The sequence below is a fragment of the Urocitellus parryii genome, chromosome 10 (genome assembly GCF_045843805.1).
Source record: "Urocitellus parryii isolate mUroPar1 chromosome 10, mUroPar1.hap1, whole genome shotgun sequence".
NCBI lineage: Eukaryota > Metazoa > Chordata > Mammalia > Rodentia > Sciuridae > Urocitellus > Urocitellus parryii.
In genome coordinates this window covers 140,548,560-140,562,650 of record NC_135540.1, presented here as the reverse complement: position 1 = coordinate 140,562,650, position 14,091 = coordinate 140,548,560, and the positions used below count along the sequence as shown (strand labels likewise).

The 14,091-nt window shown below is 55.1% G+C and overlaps 1 protein-coding gene across 1 annotated transcript in view; it reads left to right on the top strand.

Moving 5' to 3' along the window:
- The first annotated feature begins 2,183 nt into the window (after nt 1-2,183).
- The window catches only part of C10H4orf50 (chromosome 10 C4orf50 homolog), a 71,614-nt gene continuing 59,706 nt past the window's right edge, over nt 2,184-14,091 (top strand). The window contains exons 1-3 of the mRNA XM_077803142.1: nt 2,184-2,470; nt 7,405-7,543; nt 9,274-9,852. Of these exons, the coding sequence (XP_077659268.1) occupies nt 2,184-2,470; nt 7,405-7,543; nt 9,274-9,852 (1,005 nt within the window). The remainder of the gene's footprint in view (nt 2,471-7,404; nt 7,544-9,273; nt 9,853-14,091) is intronic.

Below are 14,091 nucleotides of genomic sequence, written 5' to 3'. Positions count from 1 at the left end.
ATTAATTTGTCCAGATCGTACCTGAGAGGTGACGAGATGGGGTTTCAAGCCAGGTGGCTGGCCCAGCCCAGCCCTAGGACCTGAGAGGCTCACTCGGCCCTCAAGGCCAGCCCCCACCCCTCCCCTTCTGCTCCACACCTGTGCACCCCTCGTGGCCACCCACATGTCACCTCTTCTGAGGACATGCCATCCAAAAAAATTTTAAAAAGCTTCTCCCAGCTCAGATGCCCTCTCAGCAAGGGGAGGAAAGAAAGAAAACAGCTTTATTGGAGGATGAGCATGAAGCCAGGGGTGATGTGCCTCCTGAGTGGCCCTGGGGACGCTGGAGGCAGAAAGCTTACCCATCCTGCGCTCTCATGGTGACCCATGGCTAGTCCTTAAGTCAGGTCGAAGGCACCTGCTACCCGGGATTCCTCCCACATTCTCCTGGTGACCGGGGACCTTTCTGTGTTCACCTCTGTCTCTGTGAGAGGAGGAGTTTTGATGACTCGGAGCCAGGGCCACAGGACCAGAGGGTGCTCTCCCTGGTGTTCAGGTCCACAGAGGTGGTTCTGGGGCCTGGAGAAAGACATTTTAGGGCCATAAAACGGCAAAAGGCCTCCATGGTCTCAGAAGGGTTCACATATGCACCCGGCCCTCAGGATCCAGCCCTTCCTCCTCTGTGGATTCGACCAATGGCAGACAAAGACTCTAGAAAAAACGTTGCTGTGGCCTGTGTGCCGAGCAGCGCGGGCCTTTCTGTTTCTTCATCCCCGGGCAACTCAGCGCAGCAGCTACGTGCCAGGGTCGGAGTCTCTGGAGGTGATTTAAGATCTGTGGAGGAGGTGCGCGGGTTCTACGCAAATCCTATGCTTTTCCTTAGAGGCCCTTGAGCATCCTGGGCTTTGGTGTTTGTGGGCATCCTGGGAGGCCAGACTTACCCCAGGCCAAAAAGAGTCCCAGAGGAGTCACCTGGCATGAAAAGCTTAAGGGGTGCACAAAGGAGAACTGGATTTCCACCGAGGGACGGCTTTGTTGCCATGAGATGAAGAAAACCTGATGAGTGTTCTAAAGTAAATGCTCAAGAAAAGGGAGGGAGAAGCCCCCTCCTAACATTACTGGGAGAATTAAGCTCTCAGTTTCTCACTGTCCTCACAGCGCTTGGCCTGCCTGGCCTCCTCCCACAGGGCTGGCTGCCCTGTTCCTGCCTCTGTAAACCTGAGGGCTGGATCCTCACCGTTTGTCAGGCCAGTCACCTCCCTAGCTCTGAATACCTCAGCACCCACCAGTGCCTCAGAGACACCAGAGTCCCCGAGCACCTGTCTACATACAGCCCCGAGCCACGCTTGAGTGCCCCTTGGCCAGCCACACCCAGCCACTTCATTCCCATGGGGCTGTGGCCTGAGGATGGCTCCCTGGGGACTCTGTCACCCCTGTGCTGGCAGCAGCTCATCATTCCTCCTGCATCTCTGAGCCTCGCTCCCTCTCCCACCTCTGGGCTCCCAAAGGGCCCCTCTGTTTTGCCCTGGGGTCCTGTCGCACCCATGCCTGTTGTAGCTCCCAGGCCAGTTTGGGAGTCAGACCTGCATCTGAGTCCTGATTCTGCCACATTCCAGCCCTCTGTGGGGCCTGGACAGCTCCTCCACCCTCCCAAGTCCCTCTTCCACCATCTGGAAAAGGGTCTTATTGATGCCACCCAGTAAGTCACCTAGCTGGTCACCAGCATTGTGCTGGTGAGGCAGAGAAGGACTCCCAGGCAGCATCAACTTCCTGTCCCTTTTGCCTAGCAGATTTCAAGTCCTTCATAAGTAGGGCACCGAGGGAGGGGGCTTCATCCATTCTGGGGTAAAGTCTTGAGCCTCACTGGCTACTGAGAATCTGTGACACTCTTGTGGTCCTACTAGGACATCTTACTTTTTGTGCTGGAGGTTGGGCATTTCATCCCAGGTGGTTTTTCGGACTCTGTTGCTCTGGTGAGTCTGGCTGGGGACATGTAAAGCGAGAGGCTTTCATTCATATTGGATGAGCTGGTGGAGAGAGACCCATCACTGTCTCATGAATAATCCACCTGTTCTTGCCCTCCTCAAAGGACACTTTCCTGAAGGATGTTTCCAAAGTCACTGAGCCACCTTGAACTCTCCATAAAGTCCACGTTGCAAACTCACTTAATATTATGAAATCTTGATCCGTGAAGTATTTATGGGATGGAGCCCACAGCTCAGGGACGAACTGAAAAGAGTTTCAGCTATGTCATCAGAGCTCCCAGCAGTGATGCGTTGGATGTCACGCACGTGGATGTGAAGATCGACACATGCTGGATATTCCGGGACCTGGAGGAGAGTGGTGAAGCACAGGGGTGCCTTCCAGAAGAAGTGGCCGGGACCCCAGAGGTGGACACGGGGATGCTCAGGAAGCAGCTGGAATCCTCAGAGCAGAAGCCTGTGGCAGCTGTGGACACGCACGTGATGTCGGAGTCCAGGCTGAGGAGCAGGTGGGTATGCATCGTGAGCTCTTATGTGTTTGGCGAATCCTGGGGCATGACAGGCGTGTCACCATGTCACATTGCACCATCTCTCCAGCTGAGGAGTGGTGCACACCCTAAGTGCACACCCTGCCTGTGTGGGCATCTGCCTCCCTCCTCCTGCCCTCCCTGTGCTCCACTCTGCAGCTGCATAGGTCCTGCCTTCTCACCTGGGCTTCCATCCCAATCCAGCCAGGGAGAGGCGCCTCGAGGGAGTGAGCAAGAGGGGCTGCGGGATTTTCCTCTCTTCTGCTCCAGCTGCGGCTGCAACAGGTTCTCTGCTCCCTCTGTGGCCCCAACGCTGCTGGGGCCTGACTGGCTCCTGGGCCCCGATCCTTGCTCCCCAGCCCCAGGGGCAGATTGGCTCCAGAGCTGCCGACCTGGGCTGCCTGGCAAGGGTCCGGCCCTCTGTCTGTCCCTCATCTTTGCCTCAGGAACTCCACACGGGTTTCTCTCTGGCTGAGCTCCTTGGTGGGGTCCCTTTCCCTAAAGGGGCTGCCATGGCCCTGGGTGTGGACATTTGAAGCCAGGTCTTTCTCCAAAGCTCAGGCTTCTGATCACCCATTTCTTCTTCTGTCACGGGAAAAGACCTGTCTCTGAAGAAGAGTCCCAGGAGTTCCCAAAGGGGAGGGGATTCCACTCAGGACTGGGGGGCGCTTGGCATACGTGATGGACAAGAACTTCAGCACACACCAGGCTGGCGTGGACAGAGGTTTATTTGGGAAGCAGACACTCATTCAAGGAGAATGCGGGCTGTCTCCACAGTGAGAAGCCCCGTCTCGGGCGGGGGCCCTAGTGTCTGTGGAGGAGCCGTAGTCAGGGGCCCGACTGGAGGTGGGCCAGGGGAGGCTGCGGGGCTACAATTTTGTGCCACTGTAGCCTGTGTGTGCGTTTCCCTCAACCAGGGCGCAGGCCAAGGGCGCGTGGCTGCAGTTACAGCTGCTCCCCAGCCTTGCTGCATCTCCGTGGCTCATGGACGCTTCCTTTGAGACTCAGGATACGTTAGTTTCTTTCCCCTCCTTCTCTTCCCTTTCCTCCTTCCTTCCCTCCCTTCTACACTGGGGACGGAAGCCAGGGCCTCTCAAGCTAGGCAAGTGCTATGCTGAAGTGCTCCAGCCTCCTGAGGACTTCTGGACATCCGGCCAGCAGAATAAGGCCAAGCCTTCTCAGAAGGGAGCCCAGAGTAGACATGCAGTGCGCCTGTGGCCGGGTCCCTAACCAAGGCTGCCTGGTGCCTTGGCCTGTGGTGGTACTTCCACAGTTTTGTTTCTTGCCTTTGTTTCAAGTTATTAATTGTGTATTTAAATATAATTTACTGTTTTTCTTCTGGGTAAACCATTCAAACAAGCTGGACATGGTGGCGCATACCTCTAATTCCAGCTACTGGGGAGGCTGAGGCAGGAGGATTGCAAGTTTGAGGACATCCTGGACAACTTATCAAAACCCTAACTCAAAATAAACAATAAAAAAGGCCTGGGGGTGTAGCTCAATGGTAGAGCACCCCTAGGCTCAATTCCCAGTGCTTCAAAACACAAAGCCAAAAAATGTTTCACATGAAGACATTCACAAATGTTCCCCATGTAATCGCCCGTTCACTGCCACCCTGCAGCCTGAAGAACTGGAGGCAGGTGGTCAGCTGGGTCAGTTTTCTTGGGCTACTGTAACAAAGCACTGCAGGCTGGGGGCTTAGAAAATGATTTCCCCACATTTCCGGAAGCAGCAGTGTGAGGTCAAGGGCTGCTTCTTCCTGCAGCCTCTCTCCTGGGCTTGCAGGTGTGCGGTCGCCGATGTGTCCCTCTGTGTCTCAATCTCTTTTGATAAGAACATAGTCAGATTGGATTTGATGACTCCACTCTACAACTTCCTTTTAACTTAATTATGGTGGTACAGGCTCTGTCCCCAAATACTGTGGCATTCTGAGGTCCTGGGAGTTAGGACTTTGAAAGGTGAATTTTGAGGAAGACATAACGTCACTCATAACTCTGGTCCTGGGGTTGAGCCCTGGGGAAGACAGGGTGCTGGCCAGAGGCCCTGTCAGTGTAGCCCACGTGAGCTGCATTCACATCTTGGAGTCACCCACCAGAGGAGGATGGACACAGTTCCTCCACATGAGGGGGAGAGCATGAGAGCCCCAGGGACATTGTGGGTGTGGGAGAGGAGAGGCCTCAGCAGCTGGGCCTGGGATGAGGCCATCCTGGAGAGGGTGTCCTTGACCGTCCCATGGGGGAGAGGGGCTTGTGTCCTCTGGTCTCTTTAAGGACAGGGTGCCCATCTTGCAGAAGAGGGGCAGAGGTACAAAGGCTGGGTGTGTGGCAGGGGTGAGGAGCAACAGCCCTTGCTCTCCCTCCAGGGACCCTCTTGGCCTCCTGGGCTGCAGGTGCCTGGAAGGTATCATCTCCCTCTTTGAATGGAAAAACTGGGGCTGAGGGGACGAAGCTCATCATCCATGGTTTGAAGCATGATTCCAAACTCAGATTTCAGGCCAAATACCTTAGAGGTGTAGTCTAGCTGGGATCAGCAAATAGTTGGCAGCATGCATTGGATTCATTTCCACAAAATAGGATCTTAAAGTCTTTATAATAACACAACAGCACTGTTGGAAATTTGAGAAAGAAATCTCTCCTCTGTCTTCATGGCGTGAGCACTTTTGTGTAATTGTTTCCAATCTAGATGCCAAGCATGAAGGACAGTGAGGACCTTATTGAGCTCTGGCTTGACATCAGCCACTGTCCGTCCTAGGCAGGATGAGCCTGGCCAATCCTTAGGACAGTACTGAAAATGAGGCCCTGGTGTTGTTCTCATCCATAGACGGGGAAACCGCAGCTGGTGAGTCAGGTAACTTACCCCAGGCCACTCCCAGCCATGCAGGGTGGTGGGACTTAGCCAGGCAGTCAGGATGTCCCCTTGGCTGCGATGGGCCAGTGCATTCTGCTGCGTGACAGAACCTTCTAGTTTCATTGCATTCTTCGCAGCACTGTCTACCAATATTTTTAAAAACTTGTTGGTGTAACCAGTGAAAAACATGCCATTGTCCATTTCTTTCATGCCTGAAAACATGAATTTACTGGCCTAGACTCTATATTGCTGTGTGACCTTGACCTTGAACAAGCTACCTTGTAAGTGTCCTATGGCTGCCATAACAAATGACTATAAACTCGGTAGCTTAAGACAGCACATACTGATTGTCCTTCAGTTCTGGAGGTGAGAAGCTGGAAATGAGCTCAGGTGCATCAAGCTAGGGTGCCAGCAGGGCCCTGCTCCCCCAGAGGCTGTGGGGAAACGGCTCCTTCCTTGCTCATCTTCAAGCCCCCAGTGTAGCTTCTGTGGCACAGCTTCTGTGGTCATCTAGCTTTCTTCCCTGAAGCCCACTCTCCCCGTGCCTCCCTCTGACAAGGACATAGTCAGGGCCACCTGGATAACCAGGGAGGCTCTCCTGTCTCACATGTGTGCCTTGGCCTAATGGCACCTGCAGCCTCTTTTGCACTTCAAGGGTTTTGTCTTGGGTCCCAGGGACCAGGCTTGGGTGAATCTGGGGCTGAGTCATCCTGCCTCAGGGAGACCATCTTCTTCTGCTTGGTTTAGGAATAGGGAGAGGGTCAGAATGCAACATTCTCACGTTTCATGGGGCAGGCTGCCTTTTCTTTCCCCCTCAGCACTCACTGCCTTTCATTAGCAATCAGAAGGCACCAGCCTGACCCTGACTGATTAACTGTGGGCGGGGGGGGGGGGGCATTCAGGCCAAAAGGGCCTTGACTATAATCTTCTCCTTAAGGCCCAAGTGCTGGAGTAGGAGAGGAGACACTTGGACTTATTGTTAATAATGCATCATTTTATTAAACCTTCCAGCAACCATGTGAGCAGGATAGAATTACCTCTATTTCAAAGATAAAGTAGGGTCGTGGTGGTGAACACACCCAGTTCAGGGCTGCTGAATGGCAGAACCAGGAGGCAGGGCTGGTCTTCACCCCAGGGAGCAGAGTCTTTCCTGGATGAGGTCAGCAGTGTGAACTCGGTAACAGAGCGAGGATGCAGAGCTTGCTGGTGGAGGCCTCCGTGTGCATGGAGGTTTTCTATCCTAGAAGCCTCTGGCCTCTGCAGTGCCTCTGACAGGAGCGGCCCCCACTGTGGGCCTCACTGCGGGCCCAGGAGCAGCAGCGGGCACTGCAGGGGGAGCTGGTCAGCCAGATGACTTTCCCTTTCTCTTTCTCTTCAATGTTCTCCCCATCCTGTGGGCATCTCCTTCTACAGACCTGGGGTCAGGCTCACACCCAGGCCCGGTGCTGCTTTGCTGGTGACACAGCCTCCGGATGACCTAAAGCCACTGCATGGCTCAGCTGCTCCTGTTGGTTAAGCTGCTTCCTGCTTCTCACTTAGAAGTGGACATTATACAGAGATGGATTTTCTTTTATTCCAGAGCTTTTTCTGAATGTCGATCGTTCCCTAGAAAGACTCATGAGAACGTGGCTTGGATGCAAGCAACACAGCACAGGCCTGAAAGCATGAATTTACTAGACGGCCTAGACTCTATAATGCTGTGTGACCTTAAACAAGCTACCTGATCCCTCTGAGCCTCAGTTTCCCCATGTGTGAAGTCAGGGGAACATTATCCCCTTCAGGCTGTTCATGTTGGGAGGATGAATTGAAGCCACCCAGATAAACTCCGGTCAGTCACTTTTGGTATCTCCCCAGTATGGGGTGAGAGTCCTGATGGAGGGTACTTCACTATTCAAATGATGTCTTTCAAGTATTGTAGGTAGTCCTAAACAAGGTGTGTATGAAAGATTTAAATGTGTAATTTTGTTAGAACATCAAATTGGCCAATGACAAGGAAACTAAGGTGTCTGTGGAGACTTAGGCTGAGCTGCTCCACGCTGAGCGGGTACCTCCTGCTTCCAATGCCACAGGATTCAGGCACTGGAGGTGTCACAGAGGAAGCTGCTCTGGGAGGTGGACCGGCTGCGTGCCTGCGTGGTCCAGGAAAGAAGCACCTCACTGTGGGCCCAGGAGCAGCTGCGGGCACTGCAGGAGGAGCTGGTCAGCCAGGTGAGTTTCTCTTCCTCTTTCTGATGCTTGTTCCAGCCAAGCCGAGGGAATGCAGGGCTGCTACAGTTGGAAATACCAACAAGCATGTGTGTGCAAGGGGTGTGTTGTTCTGCATATTTTTTTGATTCATACCAATGTGAATGTATCAAGGGCAGGTGAACCAGGTGTTCTCAGTGAGAAGCCATCAGGAAAGTGGAGAGGCACTGGTGCAGCCACTAACAGAGCTAAGTGGGGGTGGGAAGGTAAGGAGTCTTCTAAGCACACTGGGTCCTCGAAGAGCCAGGGAGACCTCTGCCCAGAGGAGGGTTGCCCTGCACTCTGGTCCTCAGGGGCAGAGTGGAGCCTCTTCTCCCTGGTTCAGAACACCAGCCCAGGGGAGTTTCTACTGTAAGGGACAGGAAAGTTGTGGGGGACCCCACCAGCTGGGGTGTGATTTCTCTCTGAAAAGTACTATAATGGGGTCTTTGAGCTATGCCCCCTGGACATTAGGACCCCTGGCATAGCCCTGTAGTCCAGATGTGCACAGTGTGATGAGTGACAGAGGCCCGTGGGGAGCAAGATTGGAGGAGCCCATGGTTTCCCCAGGAGGATGCTAAGCCCTTTCCCACCATGTCCTTTATTTACTGCTATCTCATGTGGTATGCATGTGCCGAGGACAGACCTGTCACAAAACTCCATGTCCAGATGAGAGGCAGAAGTTCAGGGCGATTCCCAGGAATCATTTGCATACAAAGAGGCCTCATTTCCGTGGTGACCTGCAGTCACTCTGAAGTTGTCAAAGGCTCACCCACTCAGGCCATGGAGCCCTGTCCACGCAACACCAGGCAACCCTGATTACAGAATTCCCACCCTCAGGAACTCCAGTTTTTACGTAGCCTCTCACCCCTGTCCCAGGTGTTCTCTTCCCGTTTCCATCTTCTGGCTTAGGCTGCCAGCTCTTCCACCCCTTTGCTTGGATTCATTCTTGAAATCAGGAAAGGACTCTCAGTATGCAAGGTGGCTGCACCCCAGTCCATCTCGCAGCATTGGGTGTGGCAGAGGGGAGGTGCAAGGACAGACAGGCATGTTCTCTGGACAAGCAGGAGATGAACTAGAGAAGGAGAAGAACTAGAGTCAGGTAGGAGGCTGACGGTGTGTTCCAGGCCTGGCTGCTACATCTTAGCTGTGTGATATTAAGCAAATCAATCTGAGTGTCCCATGGGGCTAGTGACAGTCCCACTAGGTGAGCATTTACAACAAGGAACAGTAGCTGTGGCATGGTGGTTTGGGGCCAGATGACCCTGGCTGGACCAGGCATGGGCCAGTTTGGGTGTTGGGAGATGGGGAGCTCAGGGTGGTTCTGGGGTAGAAGTGTGGACACCCAAGTGCTCTGGCAACAGCTGTTTGCAAGGTGCTGTGGGGGTGTCCCCCCCGGAACAGTTCCAGCTGAACAGTTTTAGCCTCCCTCCAGAGGCACCTGCCCCTCTAGCCCACTGCGCTTCTCTTGGAATGACTTGGGGAGCTCTTAGGGGTGCAGGACCCAGATTAGGATGGCGTGCACTTGACCAAAAAAATTCAGTAATCCAGATAATATTTTGAAGCATTATTTTAATGCAAGGAATTAATGCGAAAACAAAAAAGAAGAACACTTCATTGTGCATAAAATATGGAAAATCCTTGCCCAGGCAGGATCAAGGGTGAGCAATGGTGATCTTGGGGCTTCCTGACGCCTCATCATCGCCAACTTATAGGTCCGGCAAGAGGAGAGTGTGGCTTGGCGGCAGCGGCAGCAGCTGCGAAGGCTGAGGGGGCAGCTGCGGCGCAGGGATGAGGCGCTAGGGCTGCAGGCTGTGGCCCTGGAGCATTGCCGGAGGATCCAGCGGTGCCAACTGGGTCTGGTGCGGGATCAGGAGCGCGTCCTGCGGGCGCAGGTGCAGCGGTTGGAGAGGGATGTGAGGCACCTCTGTCGCGCCGCGGGCCTCCTGCTGGCTCAGCGGGGCACTGAGGCCCCCGCGCCAGTCTCGGGCAAGCCCAGGCTGCAGGTCCCTGCCAATCCCCGCGAAGCCCCGGAGGCAGCCGCGGAGCTGTGCGCCCTGCAGCAGAGGGCAGAGCTCAGCGAGCGTGAGCAGGAAGAGGCGGTGCGTCGGCTGCGGGAACAGCGCGCCACCGAGCGCGTGCTCCGCGGGCAGCTGGAGGAGCTGCGCTGCTGCATCTACGGGCTGCAGCTGTCCGAGATTGGCCTGCAGGGCCAGGTGGAGGAGCTCGCCCAGCAAAACCAGAGCCTGCGGGAGGAGCTGGGAGCCCAGGCCCCCGCTGGTGGCTGTAGCCTGGTAAGTGGGCACAACGCAGGGCTGGACTGATTGTTCTATTTCCTCAGACTTTCCCGTGCAGGCACTAGGTCAAGGCACTGACCCATTCATTCCCCCGTGTCCACTGTACACACCTGTCCAAACCAGTCAGCCCGGCTGTCCATCTATCCTTCACTCTTTCCATTCACTTACTTGCCTCCACCCACAGACCTCACCCACCCATCCATCACCACTTTTGCCTCACCACCCACCTGTGTGCCTGCTTGTTTCTCTGTCACCATCCACCCACTCTGCCCCGTGGTCATTCATCCTGCACCATCTTCCCGACTGTCCTGCCTCTGCCTAGCTATCCTTCCACCCATCCACACAGCTGCCCACCCACTCACTGGCCAGTCACTGGTTTATGCATTGAGCTGCTGTGGGGAGACACCATGGGCAGGTGGCTGATAGGTGTTACCCAGAACAAGGACTCCTCAGTTCTGGAGGCTGGGGAGAGCAAGGTCCAGGTGCCATAGTTTCAGCGTCAGGTTCCTGGTCCAGAGATGGCATCTTCCACACATCCTCACATGGTGGGAGGGGTGTGGCTCTCTGGGGTCTCCGTGACCTAATTGCCTCCCAGCACCATCCATCAACGTGGTGATCTCAACATTCGACTTTTGGAGTGAAACCATCTTCAGGCCCCAGCAGCATCCCCCTGAGTGTCCACCGTGCACCATCATTTCCATGTTCTCTCGCCACCTTCTTGTCCATCTGTCCACTCATCCAGCTGCTTGCCAGGCCAGTGGCCTGCCATTCTGCACCCCTCTTGGTCTCTTCCCCCATCCATTCACCTATTCTTCCAGCATTTAATAGGTCCGTGCTGTGTGAGGCCCCGTGCACGAAGAGGTCCCCGCCATGTAGCACTGTGTCACTCTCATGTGCTCTTAGTCTCTTCTGACCCAGCCCTTCCCCCCAAGCCAATCACCCCTCCTTCTTTTATTCCAGAATCAAGGTGACAATGGTTCCTGGTGGCAGCTCTGTATGAACATTCCTTTTCCCCTTCCTAGACTGTGAGCTCCTCGAGGGCAGAGTCCGGGTTTGCTGGTCTTTGTGACCCCCAGACCCCAGCAACAGCAAGCAGGAGGCCCCGGGACAAAGCACATGGGGTTGGGTCTCTTTTCAGTTCTCCTGACTGAACTTTTCAGTTCTCCTGTGCAACCTTGGGCAAGCTTCTTAAGCTCAGGAGGGCAGGCTGGACACTTATTTATTCATTTGAGTGACGGAAAAATGAACACATACCTTCCATGTCCTTCTGGGCTGCGACAACCGCTGGGCATTCTCAAAGGCACTCCTTTCTTTCCTGCTGAGGAGAATGGGGCAGGACATCTTAGGATCCTTGTTCTGAGAATGAGGAAGCCCAGGCTCAGAGAAGTAGCATCTGTCTCACCTGTTGCCATGCAGCTACTAAGGGATAGAACTGGAATTGGATCCAAATCTGACTGAGCTCAAAGTGCATGGCTCCTCCTGCACCAGCCGCCTCCCTGGGGAGGAAGCCTTAGCTCTGCTCCCTCAAAAGGTCTGGCCCCCTTCTCCAGCGGGTCAGTGTGCACAACCTTAGCTCTAGGAGGGTTGCTCATTAAAAAACCAAATGTATCTTCACGGGAACCTGAAATTCTCTGCGTTTCTTCTGGATGGTGACGTGTGCCTTGCCCAGATCACTTGTCATGCTGTGGTCTGCGGTCATAGTCTGCCTTCTCCGCACTTCATCTTCCTCTTGTCCCTCATGTACATTTCCTGCTCATTCTTCCCTGTTATGCTTATCAGATGAAAGAAAAAGTGTGCATTTAACATTGGACCTGGCTGTTTGGAAAATAAATCATGCAAAGATGGAAATTGTCATTTAGAATCTTTCTGTAATTTTCATGACTTAGGCATTGGCTTATGTCCTTACTCCCCCTCCCTCCATTCATCCTGTACACAGTGTCTTGCTGTTTCTTCCAAGTAGTTCATTGAGAGAAAGTGGTACCTGAATACTTAGCAGGTATCTGTTCATGATTTGTCCGTTTGGGGGTCTCTCCTTTAATCTTGAGCAGGGCTTTGTGGGCCAGGGGCTTTCCCCCACTACCTAGAGGGAGAAATAGGCCTGGGGTGGGTAAGTGACTTGGCCACAGGCTCCAGCAACTAAGCCTCATGGTCAGCAGGGAGCAGGGCCAGCCCAGAGCGAGACTCCAGCTGCTGCCAGAGCTTGTCCACGAGGGGCCTTGAGAGAGCCTCACTGGCTAGACTGGCTCAGTTCTTGCCATCCTCTCACAAGCCCCTTGCCAGCATGATCTTCTCCACGTTCCACACTTTCTCTTTGGAATGTCCTGATGCCCCAGGGGGCTGCACTGGAAGCTGGGTGCAAAGTCCAGAGTCTCTTGAAAATTCCCTGAGCTGCCCCTAAGGTGCAGCCAGCCAGGCCTGTGTGTGCACTGCAAAAGCCTGTCACCAGCCGAACAGCAGAGGGAGCAGGGCTGCCCGGTGGGAGCCCCTGGAAATCAAGCACTGCAGTGAGCGAGATGCCCCTGAGGGATGCCCCTGAGGCAGGTGGGAACCCCAGAGGAGGGGCAGTGGGGATTCAGTGCAGCCGTGGCTCCTGGGGCCAGTTTCCAAGCTTCCTGGCCTCAGTTCTCCTAGTGAGTGGGTCAGATGCCACATTCCCTGGAGTGGTGCTCAGGTTGCATCCGGGAGGGTCAGGGAAAGCTCTTAGCCGAGTGCCCAGCACACAGCGAGTGATCTGTCCAGTTTCGGCACCCATCGTCCACGCCATCTCAGCCCGCCTCCGCCTGGCTGGTGTTCCCCTGCGGGCTGTGGGCTGGGACCACCTGACTGCCTACCTTGCGGAACTCTTGGCTTTTATTTGCTTTCCCCGAGGGTTGTTCCTTGACAGGAGGTTTCTGCTGGAGGCTGGTGGAAGAGCAGGTGACAGGCCCTGGGGAGCACGGGCCTCTGGCCACCAGCTCCCACATCACAGCAGCCTGTGCATGGACGAAGGGACAGAGAAAGCAGCTGTGGCTTTCATGGAAGAGCCACCTGGTTGTTGGAGCTGGGAGGTCAGACAGCGAGGGTACTGGCCACCTGTCCCTCACTTCATCCTCAGGTGCCTCTGCCAGGCAGGGGTTCCCAGGCCCTCTTCACAGACAGGTCCTGCCCACACTGACTCGGCTGAGGGGCGAGGGCCTGGGTTTAATTCCAGTCCCTGCCTTTCCCTTCGCATCCACCAGCCTCCCCACGGGGGCTTTTCCCAGGGCAGCTTTTCCTGCTCCTGTGACTGAGAACAGCCCTCCGCACGGGTGGGGGTGGCTCTGGCTACAGGTCTGGCTTACAAGACCACTGGGAGGAAGAGAAGCAGGAGGAAGGCCTGGGACAGCAGAGCATGGCCAGGAGGCCAGCAAGAGGCCCCAGAGGGCCCCGGGGCAGGCGAGGCACCCCTGCCGGGTGGGGCTGCTGCTACAGGTGGGGATTAGGTCACTGGGCTCCCCTGGGAAACCGGCAAGGCCCAGCGTGTCAGCTTCCAGGGGCTGCCATTACAGAGCTCCTCAGGTGGCTGGAGCAACAGGCCTTCATCTGCTCGCAGTTCTGGACAAATCAGGGTGGCAACAGGGCTGTGCTCCCTCCCAAGGCTCAGGACACAGTCTGCTCCTCATGACCTCTCTCCTGGGGGCACGTGGGCACCCTTCAGCCCAGATCGTCCCTGCAGGCTCTGCTCTGTGTTCCCACAGCCCGTCCCCCTGCGTCTGTCTTCTCATGTCTCTTAAGGAACAGTCCCCGTTAGGTCAGGGTCCAGCCTACTCCAGTGTCACTCCACCTTAACCTGATGACATCTGGTGGCGCACACCTGTAATCCCAGCGGCTCGGGAGGCTGAGGCAGGAGGATCATGAGTTCAAAGCCAGCCTCAGCAACAATGAGTCACTAAGCAACTCAGTGAGGCCCTGTCTCTAAATAAAGTATAAAGAGGGCTGGGGATGTGGCTCAGTGGTTAAGCACCCTTGGGTTCAATCCCTGGTACCAACAAAAACAAAAAAACAAAACCCCAAAACCCAATAAGGTCGCTTTCGTAGGCAGAGGGATAGGACTTCACTCTAGTGCTATTCCATCACTGTGTGGCCGGTGATGACTCTGGTTTCCTGCCCTCCTCCTTCTGACCCAGGTGCCTCTCTATCCCCCATGGTCCTCATGCCCACACTGCCATGCTGGACAGGGTGCCAGGGTATTTGCCAAGTGAGCCACTGAGCAGCGTG